We start from the raw sequence: 18039 nt of genomic DNA, 5'->3' as shown, positions 1-18039 counted from the left end.
AAAAAAAAAAAAGGTTGAGAATTTAGAGGGTTAATATGTTGTGGGGTTGTTAACCAATGTCATAAAACAACATGTGTACTACTGTTTCATGAGAAAGTATTTGTTCTGTAAGCCTTCACCTGAAGTACAATAAAATATTAAAAAGAAAGAAGTGAGCATAGTGAGACTTCGTTTCATGTACTTCGGACATGTTATCAGGGAGGATCAGTCCCTGGAGAAGGATATCATGCTTGGTAAGATAGAGGATCAACTAAAAAGAGGAGGACCCTCGATGAGATGAATTGACACAGTGGCTACAATAATGGGCTCAAACATAGCAAGGATTGTAGAGATCGTGCAGGTGTGGGCAGTATTTTGTTATGTTGTCCATAGAGTCATTATGAGTCAGAACCAACTCGATTGCACCTAACAACGACAACAAAGAACGGAAATTTATTTTCTCACAATTCCTGAGACTAGAAGTCCAAATTCAGGGTGTGGCTCTAGGTGGAAGTCTTTCCTTGTCTATTTCAGGTTCTAGAAGCTGCCAGCAATCTTTGTACATGCATCTGTCTCTGTTGTCTCTCTTCCTCTTCTTCCTGTTGTCTCATGTTCATTCTGCTCTTTTTATAACTCAGAAGTGATTAGATATAGAACCCACCCAACTCGGTGTGACTTAATTAATGTAACAAAGAAAACCCTAATTCCAAACAGGATCATACTTACAGTTATAAAACCCAAAACCAAATCCATTGCCGTTGAGTCAATTCCAACTCATAGCGACCCCATAGGACAGGGTAGAACTGCCCCATAAAGTTTCCAAGGAGTGCAGGTGGATTCAAACTGCCGACCTTTTGGTTAGCAGCCATAGCTCTTAACCACTATGCCACCAGGGTTTCCTATTTACAGGTATAGGGACCAGGATTTCAATACATATTTTTGGAAGACACAATTCAATCCTTAACACACTCCCATTTTACAGGTGAGAAAATTGAGACTTAGATAGGTTAAGTAACTTATCCAAAGACCCAGAAAGAATGTGGCATCGCTAGGATTCAAATTCAGGCCACCCTGCCTCCAAAGACCTCATTGTTAATCATTAAGCTATACTGTCTACTGTCTATGGGGAACAAGGTCCCCTTCTTCAGCTTAGACCCTCTTGGTCAAGGTTAGCAAACTTAAATATCTATCTGGGACAGTCAAGAAACTTAAATGTGTGTAGTGGGTTGGATATAAGAAAATATTTCACTTTCTTCTTAACTCCATTATATGTGAAAAAACCTAAACATGATGATAAATGGCATCAGGGATGAGGCATCTGAGAGTGATGGGGACTGTGGCAAGCTGGAGAGTATAGGTCCTAACTAAAAGGGTAGTTCCTTCTCAGTTACAGAGATTGTTGCCGTGTAATACTGTACAATGCTGCCGGATCATCTTATTTTTTACAAGAAGCTGGAACAACCATTTGTAGCGGGCACTGTTGGTGCTCTGCCTAGGTCCCTACAGAGTTCTTTTACTGTTTCTGGCTGTCTCTCCCCCACCTTCTGTGTTCTTTTGCTTCTACCTACTGGCACCTGTGACTCTCTCTGGAGTTCAACCACTGGAGTCACTTTGCCCGCATGCACAGAGACTGACTTGTGTATGTGAAGAAGCCCAGCTCTTTTGACTGGAGTTAATACACCTCTGAGGTATAATTCCTGCTCCATAGCTCCCCCTCAGAATCAGGCTAAGCCTGAGACTTCACCTGAAGTCACACCCTGGCTTGGCTTCCTCTCCTTCCCCTACCCCCTGACCAGTCTCCCCTGGGAGTACTTTAATTTGTGAGCACATAGATGTTCATGGATCTCAGCATCTGTTTTGAGGGAACCCAACCTATGACATTTCTAATTTTTAAATGTTGGTGATTAATTCAAATGATAAAAAGGCATGTTTAAACTAATACAAAACACCTCTGCAGGCTGTGTGCAGTGGAAGGCAGACAGTTTGTAGCTCTAATTTGGGACTTAGGCCCTGCCAGCATCACGTACACTGTGGCAGGTGCTAGGGAGATGGTGTGAGTGAGAGAGAGTGATGGCAGGCATTTGTACTGGGCTGCCAGATGGGTGGTAGGTGGCTCCTCTGGGCAGGGGCAGCAGCACCAGTAGCCCAGGTACTCTGGGCAGGGTGGGTTCCTTCTAAGTGGGTGACCAACCATACGGTTGCCCGTGACTGAGGAGTTTCCAGGATGCAGGACTTTCAGTGCTAAAACTGGGAAAGCCCCGGGCAAACCAGAATGAGTTTGTTGCCCATGTAACCAAGAGACTATAGTAGGAGCATGGAGGAGGATGAGGGCAGTGTATGGGGATCACTTCCTTTCCCTTCTTGAAATGAAGCAGAAGCATGAATGGGGTTGGAATTCCAGGAAGCCAGAGAGTAATGGATTTATCACGTCCTCATGTCTGTATCCCCATGTTGGTGCGGCTGGAGAAATCCCAATTGTATCTACTCCAGAAATAATGGGTTACTTAGCTATAACACTTATATATTTCTTCCAGAAGAAAATTTTTCTTCTTCAGGAATTTTTTGCTGCTTTTTATTATGAGATACACCCTTTTGAAGTGGCTAAATGAAGACAGTGTTGGAATTGTTCTGCTATCTTTTCAAGATTCTACCTTCCTTCAGATACAAAATTATAGTGGGGTTTCAGCTCCCTCTGCTAGATTGTCATCTCCATGAGAGGAGGGACCTTGTCTGTATCCCCAGCACTATGCACCATTCCTGGCACCTAGCAGGTGCTCAATACATTTATGGAATGAGTGAATTAATGAATGAGAGAAAGAAGCAACTGTAGAAAGCAAAAACATCACTTTTCTCACCTATTTATACTGCACGTTGGTCATTTCTATTGAAGCTTTTACCTATCCCTGCCCAGATTCCTTCCATGGACTGGAGATGTAGGTTATGCTCATTTACATGCCTGAGTTAATAGTACCTGTTTCATTGCCACCACAATTGGGCCTTTGTAAGGGTGTTAGATAAATACTGTGAACTGCCACTTATTTCAATGCAAATGTCAGATCAGCCTCAAGTTGTATCACTAAGGATATTTCCCTTAGTGAAGTTTATGAATTACAGATCATTACTGATTTACGATATGGTATGGGTGCCTCTGATAAATTTTTGCCATTTCAGGCACTGGCAGTTCCATTAAGAATATATGTTTAATTAGATACTTATGACAACATTTACCATGGAATACTGAGACCTAAATTAGGAGTTTACCTGTTCTGAACAGTCTGCACCATCCCACCCATACTGGTATACATGTTAGCTGTGGACATCCAGAAGTCAGTAACCAGCATGTTGGCAAACACAGACACCCCAGCAATTGCACAAAGACCTGTGGACAAAGAACAAGGAAACTCTAGAGTCAGCTTCAAAGGGGTCACAATGTTTCTGAGGCAACTGAAAGGGAGCTTAAATGCTTAAATGAGCTTAGATGAGCAGGAATATTCAATTCCTATAACAAAATGGTCAACCCAGACACTGATTATTGAGTTCCCACTATATGCTAACACTGTGCTAGGTGCTTAGAATCCCTCTCGTTAATTGTGGCAGGACTTATATGTATGCAGACAGAGATTTTTCATGCATTTTGCAACCAGAGGTAAATAGTCCAAATATTTTGGGTCTAGTTCTTTGATGACGCCAAGAGCGTGGGCTTAATATCACTGTCTAGAGTCTCACCAAAACAATGCTTTTGGGTATCAAGTTATATGACTGTTTTAGAGTTGAGAACTGCTTATAATGGGGCTAGGGATGGAAGCTCTGAGGGACTTTCAGACCAAACCCAAACACATTGCTGTTGAGTTAATTCTGACTCATAGGGACCCTATAGGACAGAGAAGAATTGCACCATAGGGTTTCCCAGGAGTGGCTGGTGGATTTGAACTCCGAAATTTTGGTTAGCAGCTGAGCTCTTAACCACATTAGCACACATGATAATTCTGTAGAATGTGATTGGGTCTCCCAACACACATCTTGAATCCCAGTATGGAAGGCTCTGGACCATGTCAATAGTGGGGGAGGAGCCATATTTCCTTGACCAGATTGACTTTTGCTTTTGACATTTCCAGAAGCACATTTGAGAGTAGGAACCCCAGTGCCTTATTTACCTGAGATGATGAACATGATCCCAGAGGTGAGCGTCATGTTGGCTTTGGCAGAGTCCTCCATGCTGCCAATGCGGATACACTTCAGGGCGAAGATGGACACCAGGAGGCCAATGGCACCTAGGACGATGCCCACGATCATCAGGGCTCGCACTGCCTGCAGCATAGCTGTGAGGAAGGGGTAAGACACAAACCCACAAATAAGACCACCATAACATGATTGTTTACATTATATTGTCTAATATAGTGCTGGAAGATGAACCCAAAGTTGGAAGGCACTAACAATATATAGTGGCTGCAATAATGAACTTGAGCATAATAATGATGGTGAAGATGATGCTGAACAAGGCAATGTTTCATTATGTTGTACGTGGTGTTGCCATGAGTCAGAGGCACCCATACCTTATCGTAAATCAGTAATGATCTGTAATTCATAAACTTCACTAAGGGACATATCCTTAGTGATATGACTTGAGGCTGATCTGACATTTGCATTGAAATAAGTGGCAGTTCACAGTATTTATCTAACACCCTTACAAAGGCCCAATTGTGGTGGCAATGAAACAGGTACTATTAACTCAGGCATGTAAATGAGCATAACCTACATCTCCAGTCCATGGCAGAAATCTGGGCAGGGATAGGCTTTGGATTAATAACACAAAGCAACCAAACCAACCGGCATCAGACCTCTGAGAAACAGCAAGTCCATAACCCATGCACTTTGTCATTATCAAGAGATGTAGAATTGTGGGGAAGACAAAACATGTTGCTTACAATTCTCTGATTGATGAACGATATGCTTGCAGATGCCTATAGAATGAGAAAATTATGAAGAGTTGGAGCTGGGAAGGCCCTTAGAATTTATCTATTTCATGTTACTCATTTTACATCTTGATTATCTGAGATTCAGGAAGGGGAAATGACTTGTCTAAGGTGGTATTTGTGGAAAGAGATGATGGAAAAGCTCAATATCATCAGTCAGAACAAGGCCAGGGGCCGACTGCAGAACAGACCATCAATTGCTCATATGCAAGTTCAAGATGAAACTGAAGAAAATTAGAACAAGTCCATGACAGCCAAAGTACGACCTTCAGTATGTCCCCATCTGAATTTAGAGACCATCTCAAGAGTAGATTTGATGCGTTGAACACTAATGACCAAAGAACAGATGAGTTGTGGAATGACATCAAAGGCATCCTACATGCAGAAAGCAAGAGGTCATTAAAAAGACAGGAAAGAAAGAAGAAACCAAAATGTATGTCAGAAGAGACTCTGAAACTTGCTCTTGAATGTTGTGTAGCTAAAGGAAACGGAAGAAATGATGAAGTAAAAGGGCTGAACAGAAGATTTCAAATGGCAGCTCGAGAAGACAAAGTAAAGTATTATAATGACATGTGCAAAGAGCTGGAGATAGGAAACCAAAAGGGAAGAACACGCTCAGCACTTCTCAACCTGAAAGAACCAAAGAAAAAATTCAAGCCTTGAGTTGCAATATTGAAGGATGCTATGAGGAAAATATTAAATGACGCAGGAAGCATCAAAAGAAGATGAAAGGAATACAGAGTCACTATACCAAAAAGAATTGGTCGATGTTAAACCATTTCAGAAGGTAGCATATGATCAGGAACCCATGGTACTGAAGGAAGTAGTCCAAGCTACACTGAAGGCATTGGTGAAAAACAAGGCTTCAGGAATTGACAGAATACCAACTGAGATGTTTCAACAAACAAATGCAGTGCGGAAAGTGCTCACTCATCTATGCCAAGAAATTTGGAAGACAGCTACCTGGCCAACTGACTGGAAGAGATCCATATTTATGCCTATTCCCAAGAAAGGTGATCTCACCGAATGCGGAAATTATTGAACAATATCATTGATATCACATGCAAGTAAAACTTTCTTGAAGATCATTCAAAAGTGACTGCAGCAGTATATCGACAGGGAACTACCAGAAATTCAAGCCAGATTCAGAAGAAGATGTGGAACCAGGGATATCATTGCTGATCTCAGATGGATCCTGGCTGAAAGCAGAGAATACCCAGAAAGATGTTTACCTGTGTTTTATTGACTATGCAAAGGCATTCGACTGTGTGGATCATAACAAATTATCGATAATATTTCAAAGAATGGGAATTCCAGAACACTTAATTGTACTCATGAAAAACCTGTACATAGATCAAAAGGCAGTCATTCAAACAGAACAAGGGGATGGATACTGCATGGCTTAAATTCAGGAAAGGTGTCTGTCAGGGTTGTATCCTTTCACCATACTTATTCAGTCTATATGCTGAGCAAATAATCAGAGAAGCTGGACTATATGAAGAAGAATGGGGCATCAGGATTGGAGGAAGACTCATTAACAACCTGCGGTATGCAGATGACACAACCTTGCTTGCTGAAAGTGAAGAGGACTTGAAGTACTTACTGATGAAGATCCAAGACCATATCCTTCAATATGGATTACACCTCAACATAAAGAAAACAAAAATTCTCACAACTGGACCAATAAACAACATCATGATAAATGGAGAAAACATTGACTTTTTTAAGGATTTACTTTTACTTGGATCCACAATCAACACCCATGGAAGCAGCAGTCAGAAATCAAACGACGCATTGCATTGTGCAAATCTGCTGCAAAAGACCTCTTTAAAGTGTTAAAAAGCAAAGATGTCACCTTGAAGACTAAGCTGTGCCTAACCCAACTCATGGTGTTTTCAATCGCTTCTTACGCATTTCAAAACTGGATGATGAATAAGGAAGACCAAAGAAGAACTGACGCCTTTGAATTATGGTGTCGGGGAAGAACATTGAATATACCATGGACAGCCAAAAGAACAAACAAATCTGTCTTGGAAGAAGTACAGCCAGAATGCTCCTTAGAAGCAAGGATGGTGAGACTACATGTCACATACTTCGGACATGTTATCAGGAGGGATCAGTCCCTGGAGATGGATATTATGCTTGGTAATGTAGACGGTCAGAGAAAAAGAGGAAGACCTTCAACGAGATGGATTGACACAGTGTCTGCAACAATGGGCTCAAGTATAACAACGATTGTGAGGATGGCACGGTACTGGGCAGTGTTTCATTCTGTTGTACATAGGGTCACTATGAGTTGGAACAACTCGACGGCACCTAATAACAACAAGGTGACATTACAAATTATTGATAGAGGTCATAGTAAAACCATGTAGTCTTAACCTCTAATCCAAACATCTTTCTTCTCGAGTCTTTCCATATGGGCTCAATGCTTCATATACCATATTTTCACACAAATAATGCATTTGTTTGACAACCGCGTAACTCCCTCATACGTTATTTTCCTAGGTGCACTATGCACTTTATATGTGTGGGTGCGTTATGTATGTAGGCGTGTTATTTGTGAAAAAATACTGTAGTTCTGTCCACTTTAGGAAAACCAGTATTCAGTTATAGCATATAATGAAGCCAAGATTACTAAGTGATATACTAAGGACACACGATAGTTTTGTCTCTTTCCAAAAGGACTACTAAGGTAATGGTGAACTCTGTGTTCCAAGTGTATATAAAAAGATCACCATTTCAATCTCAGGCCTTTCAAATGACCCTGATTTACCAGATTTCCCCTTTCTAGGAATAAATGGCAGCTGTAGGTCCTGCTGGGACTCTTTGTCTGCCACCCAAGGACAAGAGGGCATGCCAGGATGGGATCGCCCCCAGATATACCCAGAGTGGTTTCTAATGCATCCTAAAAGTTCAGTGACTCATTTCAATAAATTTTTATTGGGCCCCATTACTGGGCACTGGGGTGACAGTAATTAATATGTCAGACAGGGTCTCTGCCCTCATGGAGCTTATATCGAAGTAGGGAAGGACAGTCATTAAACATGTCAACTGAAAGTATGTTGAAATTTATACAAAGAAGTCAAATTAGTTCTCAGTGTCTTCCAGAGGGAAGAACCTCTAGTGTGGGTAGTTCTGGTAGAGGAGGACTGCAGAATTAAGTGGAGTTATCATGTGCGGGATGCCAATTGTCTTATCTTCCCAGTGTACCCTCTTTTCCCCACTTAACTACATGATTCCTTTTGCATCAGTTGTATCATGTTTTAAATAAATGTTTTATATCAGCACTTCTTAAACTATTTGTTGTGAAGGAGCATTTAAAAGTTTTTTAATTACCAATCTGTCACAAATTGATTCTCTGGCAAAATACAAAATAACATGTTTGAATGTCCCAGAAATGTCAAATTTTTAGAAGTGTTTGGAAATATTTACCCTCAGTTTTGGTGCTGAAGCTGTTCAGATGGGTAATAAAGAGTTCGTGGGTCAGCGCAGTCCCCAGGCCACACATTGAGTAGCCCTGTTGGCTCTAACTTTCAGGTCACAACCTAATACCCCATCCCTTGGCCAAAGTTGGTGAATCCAGTGTGGACATCTGACTCAAACTGGGCACATGAGACCCTCATGGAGAATGTTAGTACTGTGGACTTCAGCCATTGGTGAGAGAGTATCAGTGAGTCTCTCTCTACAGCTGGAAGTGTAAGACATGGCTCTGGGAATCCATCCAGTGGAGACAGCTGGTGAGCAGCCATACAACAACAGGTGGACCAGACCCAAGATGGAGGTAGAGAGTCTGACAGTGTGTGATTTCCTGACTCTAGCTATTCCATGAGCTACTCTTTCCTTGGATTCCAGGAGCTATCCCAACATCATTATAAACGTCCTTATCTACTCCAGCTAATTTAGGTTATGGTTCTGTCACTTGAAATCAAGTGGTTCTAACTTATACTAGATGGTTTCATTAATCTCTGGAAATGCTACCTTTCAAGGCCTTTGTGTGAGAGTGTTTCCACCCCGCAGGGATTCAAAGAGATGAACAAGGTGTTGCTGAAGGCCCTTTAAGATTTTAGGGTTCTCTCATGTCCACTCTTACAACCACAAAAGCACCACATCTACAGTGTAGTGTCAGAAAAGACGTAAAGGGTATCATTTTTTTTTAAATTTGAAATAGCTTCCTTTTTTTCTAATTATATAAGCAATTAATGCTCATTTAAAACATTTCAGATCCTACTGAAAACTACAAAAAGAATAAAAACAAGATCCTGTGATCACATCTTTTAGAGATAACTACCTTTAACAGCTTGATGGGTGGTTTTCCAGGAAGGCATTTTTTAAAGAGAGTCACATTTCTGCCCAGAAACCAAGGGAGCAAGCCAGAAGCCAACCAGAAATGCAGACAGAGAACTTGTAGAGTTCCAATAATAAGGGGGGTTCTGGAGTACGCTCAGGGACAAGTTAATAATGCCCAGGCAAAATTCAAATTTAGGGGTGGAAAAGAAACAGGAGAAATACTTAGTATTTTTTTTCTTCTTGAAGAAGTCGCCAAGGGACAGTCTACAACGCTGTAGAAAAGAGGCTCAGAGGAAGCTATAAACAAAACAGAAAGCTCTGTTCTGCCTTGTCATAGCCAATTGCTACATTTGATGGAGAGCCATTAGAAGTGTTTCAGACATTTAACAATTTTCATCCTTATTAAAAATCCTGAAATGTAGGTAATATGATTATCTCCATTTTACAGTTGAAGAAATTGAGGCTCAGAGGTTAAGTAACTTGCCCAAGATGACACATCAAGGGAAAGGTAGACCTGGGAGTCAAACCCAGAACTGTCTCCAATATCATCAGTTTCTCATCCCAACACACTACTTTGAAAAAATCTTATGAAGATACAGGGAGCTGTAGCCTCCTAGCAGAATATATCCAACAGACTTTGAGACTCAGCCATAAAACATTATTCTCTGACATGGATGCTAAGAATGTGTAAAGGAACATTATCCCAAAATCATCTCAAAATAACCTGCCCTGGGAGATTATTTATAAATGTGACTATCAGGACAAGGGCATTCCCATCTCCTCTAGGAATCCTGGAAGGGAGCTCTCTCCAATCTCCCTGGGAAGATTTCCATATCATATATGGCCAACATCGGTGGAGCTGCCAGTTTATTCACTGTAAGATGTGTATCATGAAGCAATTTCTCATGATGGAAGAATTGGCGATCAGGGAAAAATATTGAAAAAAAGATAGGTAGGTCATCACTATTATAAGAACTCAAGAAAAGGTTTAAACACAGAGAAAACATTCTTTGATGGTTACAAGGGTGGGGAGGGAGGGTGAGGGTTGTTTACTAACTAGATAGTAGATAAGAATCATCTTAGGTGAAGGGAAGGACAGCACACACTACAGGGGAAGTCAGCACAACTGGACTAAACCAAATCTATGAAGTTTCCTGAATACAATCAAATACTTTGAGAGACAGAGTAGCAGGGGTAGGGGTCTGGGGACCATGCTTTCAGGGGACATCTAGGTCAATTGGCATAACGAAACTTATTAAGAAAATGTTCTGCATCCTACTTTGGTGAGTGGCATCTGGGGTCTTAAAAGCTTGTAAGCAGCCATCTAAGATGCATCAATTGGTCCCAAGCACCTGGAGTAAAGAAGAATGAAGAACACCAAAGACACAAGGAAAGTATAGCCCAAGCAACTGAAAGGGCCACATAAACCAGAGACTTCATCAGCCTGAGACCAGAAGAACTAGATGGTGCCCGGCTACCACCAATAACCGCCCTGACAGGGAACACAACAGAGTGTCCCTGATGGAGCAGCAGAAAGATGGGGTGCAGAACTCAATTTCTAGTAAGAAGACCAGACTTTATGGTCTGAGAGTGGAGGAACCCTGGAAAGCATGGCCCCTGGATTCTCTATCAGCCCAGAACTAAAACAATTTCTGAGGCCAACTCTTCAGACAGGGATTGGACTGGACTGTGGGACATAAATTGATACTCGTGAGGAGTGTGCCTCTTAGCTCAAGTAGATACAAGAGACTAAAGGGGCAGCTTCTGTCTGGTGGTGAGATGGGAAGGCAGAGAGGGTTAGGAACTGGTTGAATGGTTATGAGGAATCGGGTGGAAAGGAGGAGTGTGCTGTCATAGAATGGGGTGAGCAATTAGGGTCATATAACAATGTATATATAAAAAATTTTGTATGGGAGACTAACTTGAAATGTAAACTTCATTTAAAGTACAACAATAAAAAAAAATTAAAAAAAAGTAGGTCATGAAGAATTTATTAAAGAGCCTTCTTAAGAGTCTGTGGGACAGAGGCCCCAACAGCCTTCTCACCAGGTATTCCTCTGTGCTAGAGATGATGGTATCCAGCTGCTCTAGCTCTACGCCATTGACCTTCATTTACTTGCTTCTGATTCTCTTCTCCCTAAGAAACTTCTGATTTTAACTTTGCTTCTCTACTGGGAAGAGATTTGTACACGCATCCATCATCAGTCTAGGCCTCACTGGATTCTCACTGGTTCATGGTGTGGACCAATCCTCCAGGATCAGACCATTCCTGGGAGAACTGATAACATTGACATCCTGGACACGCCAGCTGAGTTCTGATGCTAAAACCATGGTGACCCCAGTTAGACACAGAGAACCCATGAAGGCCTTAGAGTGGTCCTCGGACCCACTTCTAATACAGCAGGTCTCTAGTGGGTCACCTCTGTCCTCCCAAGCCTTGCCTGGTGGCTTTGTGGGCTCCAAGGATAATGGGGACCAACACCCTGTTTATTCCCTCAACAACAAATACAAGCCTGTGTCAACTGCTTGTGTATTCATTTACCTTTATGTACTCATGCCAGCAGATGCTGGTGTACTCTAATAGTCATACATTAATATTAATTAATATTAATACACTCATCCATGAATTCATACATTCATTCAGCAATTATTTTAAGCTAAAATCTTCTGCAAACCCCTTTGCTATATGCTGTAGTGGGGATAAAATTTCATGAGAAATAATCTCTGCGTTCAAGCAGTTTACAACCTGGGAAGATTAGATTTTTATCTGAAATCCTGAACCTGAAACTTCTTTTCACCTTCGTCACTTGAGGGTCACTGACTTTCCTTCGATTGAGTGGTTCTAATAATTGTTCCTGAAAACACACCATGTGTGTGCCATGGCTGTGGCCAAGCTGTGTAGCCTTCCCTGATATTGCTGGGTGAGAAGGGATGGCAATACTGGCGGATAGGAGGTGAAAGCACTGTGGAATTGCTTGATGTAGAGAATTGCAACTGGTGTGCCAGAGGAGCCCTTGAGGACTGGAGTTCTGGCCAGCCTGTCTCTGTCTGCCTTTTTCCTTAGGCTTTCAGATGTCCTCTTGCTTCTGCTAGGTTACATTTTCATGGTAAGGCCTCATTTCTCTCCTGCTTTCTCTTGAAGCAGGATTGTGGATTTCCAATGAGTCCCAGCTTCTGCTTTGAACCAAAGGTCCACCCTGACCTTGAGCTTCTTTTTATTTTTTGGAGCCTCCTTCCAGCTTACTTCTACCTCTTTCTGCTAGCCTGAACTTGGAAAAGGCCCAACATTGTTTTACATGTTGTAGGACCAGCACCAGAACCAGAACTCTGGGCATGAATAGATGGACCAAGGTCTACCCATGTCTAGTAATGACCATGGAAATGCAAGGTAGTGACCCGAACTTCCCTCTAGCTAGAAGGTTCTACCATCTGGGATTTTAATCCTTCTCTGTAGGTAGAAAACTAGAGAAACTACCCCCCAAACAGATAGGGTTCACTTTTAGTCACTTTGTCTCTTATTTGGTATTCTAATCAAGAGGCATAGGCTTATCAGCTGATAAGAGGTGAGTCAATGGACTCTATAGTCTGATTTCCTGCACCAAAGGTGTGACTGCAGCATTCTTCCCTGTGAACAGGGACCTGAAGGGTGGGCAGAATTCAGGGCTGAAAGAAACAAACAGCAAAATGGGAACTAAGTGTTCCCTCTCTGTTGCAAAATACCTCATTTGCCCAAAGTGGCTATGGACAGACAGGTGAGGTGCCCTTACTGCCCCCTGTTTCCATTCCCTGCAAAGACTTAGGATGGTAGTTCTCAAATCTGGCTATGCTTTAGAATCTCCGGGGGCGCTTTTAAAGACATATTTTTTTTTTTTTGGCCCCACTCCCGGAGATTTTCACTTAATTGTTTAACGACATAAACCTTCAAGGAATAACATGGAAAAACATCTCCCAAGAAGGCCTCAGGAGGAGGAGCTCAGAGTGGAGAGCTGAGAGGAAAGAGTTCTCATGGATGACACCATTGAGCTGGTAAGGTGGGATGGGGCTGATGAGACAGCCATTTCATCAGGAACCAAAGACCTAGACCTGGGGACCACCCTCTTGGAGAAGAATCCACACCCTCAGACACAGCTTGTCCTCAGACTGGAGGCAGGAAGAGCCAGTGGAGGAGCCTTTAGGGAGGAGTGGGGAGCTTTTGCAGAGGGGTCTGAGGAGACTCCAGAGGAGGAACGTCTGAGGCTGGACTCCAGAGGAAAAGCCCATCAGAACAAAGTGGAAGAGCCTAGATTCTCTAGAGATCTGAGGGAACCAACACGTAAGTCCTTTGTATCTTGTGAAATCCTGCAGAGTGATAGGATGCCAGCTGAGTGTCCTGACACAAGTCATTTCACCTCATTGAAGCTGAGTTTTCTCAGCTCTGGAGTGAGATAAAGATATCTCTTGCATAGAGATGCTGTGAAAATCAGATGCTACTTGGCACCATCATAAAACTAAGCCTGGCTCAATGTCTATCACTTTCCTCCCCTTTCTTAAAAAGAAGCAATCCCTGACCATCCAGCCCTGGCTTTGGCTTGTACTGACTGTATTCAAAGTTCATTTCTCTCACATGGTGATAAAATATGGTTGAAGATTTGTAATAGTCATATGTGAGGGATTGTGCTGGGCAAGAAAGGAGGAAGGTTTGAGAAGAGGAGGAAGGGAAAGCCCTGTCCCTAGTGGCACCGAGTCATAAGGAGATCAGGATAAATGGACACAGGATCTGGCTGGCAATGAGTAGGGGAGCTAGGTGATGGGTGAGGCAGTATGGGTGTATTCTCATCCTCACTGCCCTTCCTTTTCACCTTTAATGTGAAGTCCAACTCTATTAGCTTTGATGAAGTGTCTTCTCACAAAGAAATGATGCCACCTCACTGACAGTCCAGTTTAGGGCATGATGTTTTGTGGGTGAACGCCCGGGGGCCCCGGTGGTGCAGTGGTTAAGCATTCAGCTGCTAACCAAAAGATCAGCAGTTCAAATCCACCAGCCACTCCTTGGAAACTCTATGGGGCAGTTCTACTCTGTCCGATAGGGTCACTGAGTCAGAATTGACTCGACAGCAATGGGTTTTTGTTTTGGCCCTGCCATCAAAACAGCCACCACAACCACAGGCTGAGAAGGCATTCTGACTCCTGGGTTTACATAGCTTTGATATTGAGAAATTAGGGCAAACAGCTTCCTCTTATGCCAAAGTCACAGGCTCTCTTGAGTTTTGCAGATGTGTTTGCAGATCTCCATGGTGTCTCCATACACAATAAAAAAAATCAAACCCGTTGTCGAATTGATTCTGACTCATGGCGAACCCATGTGTTACGTAGTAGAACTGCTATGTAAACCATAGGGTTTTCTTGACCGTAACATTTACAGAAGTAGATTGCCATGCCTTTCTTCCATGGTGCTGCTGGGTGGGGTTCAAACCACCAACCTTTAGATTAGTAGACGAGTGCAGACCCTTTGCACCACCCAGGGACGTCACACACACAATAGTGTATAAATTTTTAGGTGTTTGTCCACATATATAGAAGGCATGTTTGTGTTAAAATATTTCTCTTCAGCTTGACTGACAACCAAGAGGCCCACTAGATGTCATTTCAGCATTATAACTGACTTACAATCACTGTACCTCCTTGGACCTGTCTCTTTCACCAAAAACTGGGGAAAGACAAGCTGGTTTCACTAGATTGTAGTGAGCATTAGACTTTATGTGAAAACATGCAGCCAACAACAAGAAGTAAACAAACAGGGCAGCTTCTTTAAAAACAATACTTAAGAGCAGTCATATATATTTTTTTCCGCTTAGGTTTTTTGCTTTAGATTTTGTCAAATTGTTCTCTGGGTTAAATGTTATATAATTAAAAAAAAAAAAAAAAAAACCCATTCCCCTGGAGTGTAAGTATGACTGACAGGTTAATGGGAAACTCCCTGTTTCTTTTGTTTTTTTGCACATTGAGATAAAAAGGGGAAAATGTAGCCAGTCATCTGAAAAAAAAAAAAAAAATTAAGATCCTCAGTGCCTGAAAAGGGGCTGAGAAACAGTGAAGTGGGCCGAACACAAGTGGGGAGAGGGAGGGAAAGGAGAAAAAGAATCGACTTAAATGATCTTTTCTTTGGATATTATAAAAGATGTTTGATTTTGGAGAAGAAAAAGTCTGGAAGACCAAATCTCACTGTTTATCTGAGAGCTTCAAAAAAAAACAAAAACCAAACCCGTTGCTGTCAAGTCAATTCCGGCTCATAGCAACCGTATAGGACAGAGTAGAACTGCTCCATAGAGTTTCCAAGGAGCGCCTGGTGGATCCAAACTGCCCATCTTTTGGTTAGCAGCCGTAGCTCTTAACCACTACGCCACCAGGATTTCCCTGAGAGCTTTAGGGTGGTGTAAACCCAGCAGTGAATGATTTCATGATGCCAGTAGCTACGTCTTGTAAGTAGGTTTTAAAGCACTTTCACACAAATGCCTTATTATGAGCCATTTCACAGATGGGGAAAGTGAGGTCAAGAGATGCAGGTGGCTAAGCATGTCTTTCATCCCAGTTCACCTGTCTCTAACTCTAGGATCCTGCCACTGCACTTAATTCAGTCTAAATGTTTGCAAACACATTAGGAAAAAACATTGCTTGTCTGTGATGTCTCCATGGAGCCAGAACGTGAGTTTGTAAGTTTTTTGCCTCCGCTCCACCCTGCCTCTGTACTGCTTTCTGCTCTTCCCTTCCACCATCTCCAGGGAGCGGAAATGGGAAAGATGTGCAAGTTAGCCACTCTTTAAACTTAGTACATAGTGAATAGTTAATGATATTGCTATAAATGGGTACTGATGTGCCCTGTGCGTTTATTATGCTCAAGCCCAGAACAATGTCTTCAATTCTAAAGGCAACCTCTCCTGGCTGTAATGTAGAAACAGAGCCTAAGCACAGGGCAGGGGAAGGACACAGCTTTGAAGGCATTCAGCCTTGTGCTCACCTCCTGCTTCTGCCATCTTCTATCCCTGGGACTTAGGCATGTTACCTTGCCCCCTCTCTGAGCCTCAGTTTCCACTTTTGTAAAAATAAAGCTAATACACACCTCCCTGTATTGCTGTGAAGAATAAACTGGAGAGCTTATGTAAAGTAGCTGTTTTTATTTCTGGTCATTGTCTTCAAGCACTACATGCTGCATTGGCTGTTTGGAATATAGCAAGAGGGAGTTGTGGGCCATAAATTATACCCAGCTGGTAATATGCAAGTGAAGAGTCCTGCTACCACCACCATTCACCTCATTAATCTATCTGTAGATTACATAATACAGCTTGTTGAACTAAATTAAATTATTCTGTGGCTCTAAATTCCAAATAGACATGATACATATTTATCAGATGAATGAAAAATTAAGTGATATTTTGTAAGAAAAGTACTTGTACTTAGTAAGAGTTCAATAATTGGAAGCAATTATGATTATTAATTAAAGTATTATAATGGTACCTGCTTCATGCCTTTATAGTACTTTAAGACTTACTTCTTGGCTGGAAGGCAGTACTCCTCTGGGTTCTAGGTCAAAATTAAACTCTCTGTACCAACTTTCTGCAACCTTTCATTTCTATCTCCAGGCATTTCGCCTAGCCGCGCTGCTTCAGGCTTCTTGTCATTCTCAAGAAAATGCTTTAAGCAGCTGCTTTGGATGGCTGAGTCCCCTGGCTGGCTAGTGTTATTCCTTCCAGTTTCTCAGCATCCCAGAAGTGTCCTCAGCCACCCTCCTGCCTCTTCTCTGGCTGTTCCATCTCTTTACATTCCTGCCTCCAGCTTCTGAGTGTCCTTTTAGCCATGCCCACCTGGTAATCTTCCTACCCATTCCTTACCTCAGACAGTCAAGTGTAAGTCATCACACAAATATTTGCATTTCTGGATGCCAAATGACATGTAGTCACTCCAGCTGTATGAGGACAGGCTATTCTTAACTCTACACTTTTAGAAAATATTCTCCATGGCCACAAATTCTCAGCAATTTGAAATACCTCCTTTTCTGTAACCTCATTTCCAAGAAATGTCTTTCCTGTCTTTTGGTGGAATCCTATCCTTTGACCCAGACAGGTGGAGCTGGGGCACACCTCTGTGGTGGCTGCCAAGAGCTCTCCCTTTGTTCCAATGCTGGCTTAGCCCAGGTTGACTTTTCTCAGTACGACTGGGAGACACGACACAGAAGCTGGCATCCACAGTCCCTCACCCCAACTCCTCAGTGCCTGTTGTGGGCCATGCTGAATGTTGGCAGAGATGCAAAACAGGTGCAGCAGGGTCCTCTGGCCCCAAGCTTGCTGACCCAGACATAGATCAACAGTTTGCAAGAGCCCTAAACGCATTGTGGCAGTGCCATTTTGTTTGCAGTCCTTATGATTTAAGGAGGTCTTTCTCCCAGCTCACTGTGCCCTAATGCCCTTCTCAGAGAGCCCAGGACCTCTCCCTTTGTGTGTTTGAACCACCTCAGGGCTCCTGGGAGGCAGCTGGGTCTTCCCTCTAAGTGCTCTCGGACTGGCCTGACATGGAGTAAGAGTACATACCTAGTAACACCAAATCTGCTCCCTTCCCTCCCTTTCCCTCTCCTTCCCTCTTCCATTGTTCCTTTCTTCCTCCTTACTTTTTGGAAAAATTGATTTTTTAAAAATCAAAAGTATGCTTTTTTCCATGACCATACATACATTCTTTTTTTTTTTATTGTACTTCAGGTGAAGGCTTACAGAACAAATAGTTTCTCATGAAACAGTAGTACACATGTTGTTTTATGACATTGGTTAAC

General features: G+C 42.4%; 1 protein-coding gene across 1 annotated transcript in view; it reads right to left on the bottom strand.

Moving 5' to 3' along the window:
* CLDN18 (claudin 18) overlaps window positions 1-18039 on the bottom strand; it is a 38719-nt gene that overhangs the window by 8435 nt on the left and 12245 nt on the right. The window contains exons 2-3 of the mRNA XM_004381433.3: window positions 4134-4298; window positions 3241-3358 (exon numbers count right to left, since the gene is read on the bottom strand). Coding sequence (XP_004381490.1) covers window positions 3241-3358; window positions 4134-4298 — 283 coding nt within the window. The remainder of the gene's footprint in view (window positions 1-3240; window positions 3359-4133; window positions 4299-18039) is intronic.

The sequence above is a fragment of the Trichechus manatus genome, unplaced genomic scaffold (assembly GCF_000243295.1).
Source record: "Trichechus manatus latirostris isolate Lorelei unplaced genomic scaffold, TriManLat1.0 scaffold00084, whole genome shotgun sequence".
NCBI lineage: Eukaryota > Metazoa > Chordata > Mammalia > Sirenia > Trichechidae > Trichechus > Trichechus manatus.
Note: the sequence above shows the minus strand (reverse complement) of the source record. Positions and strands in the feature narration are given on the sequence as shown.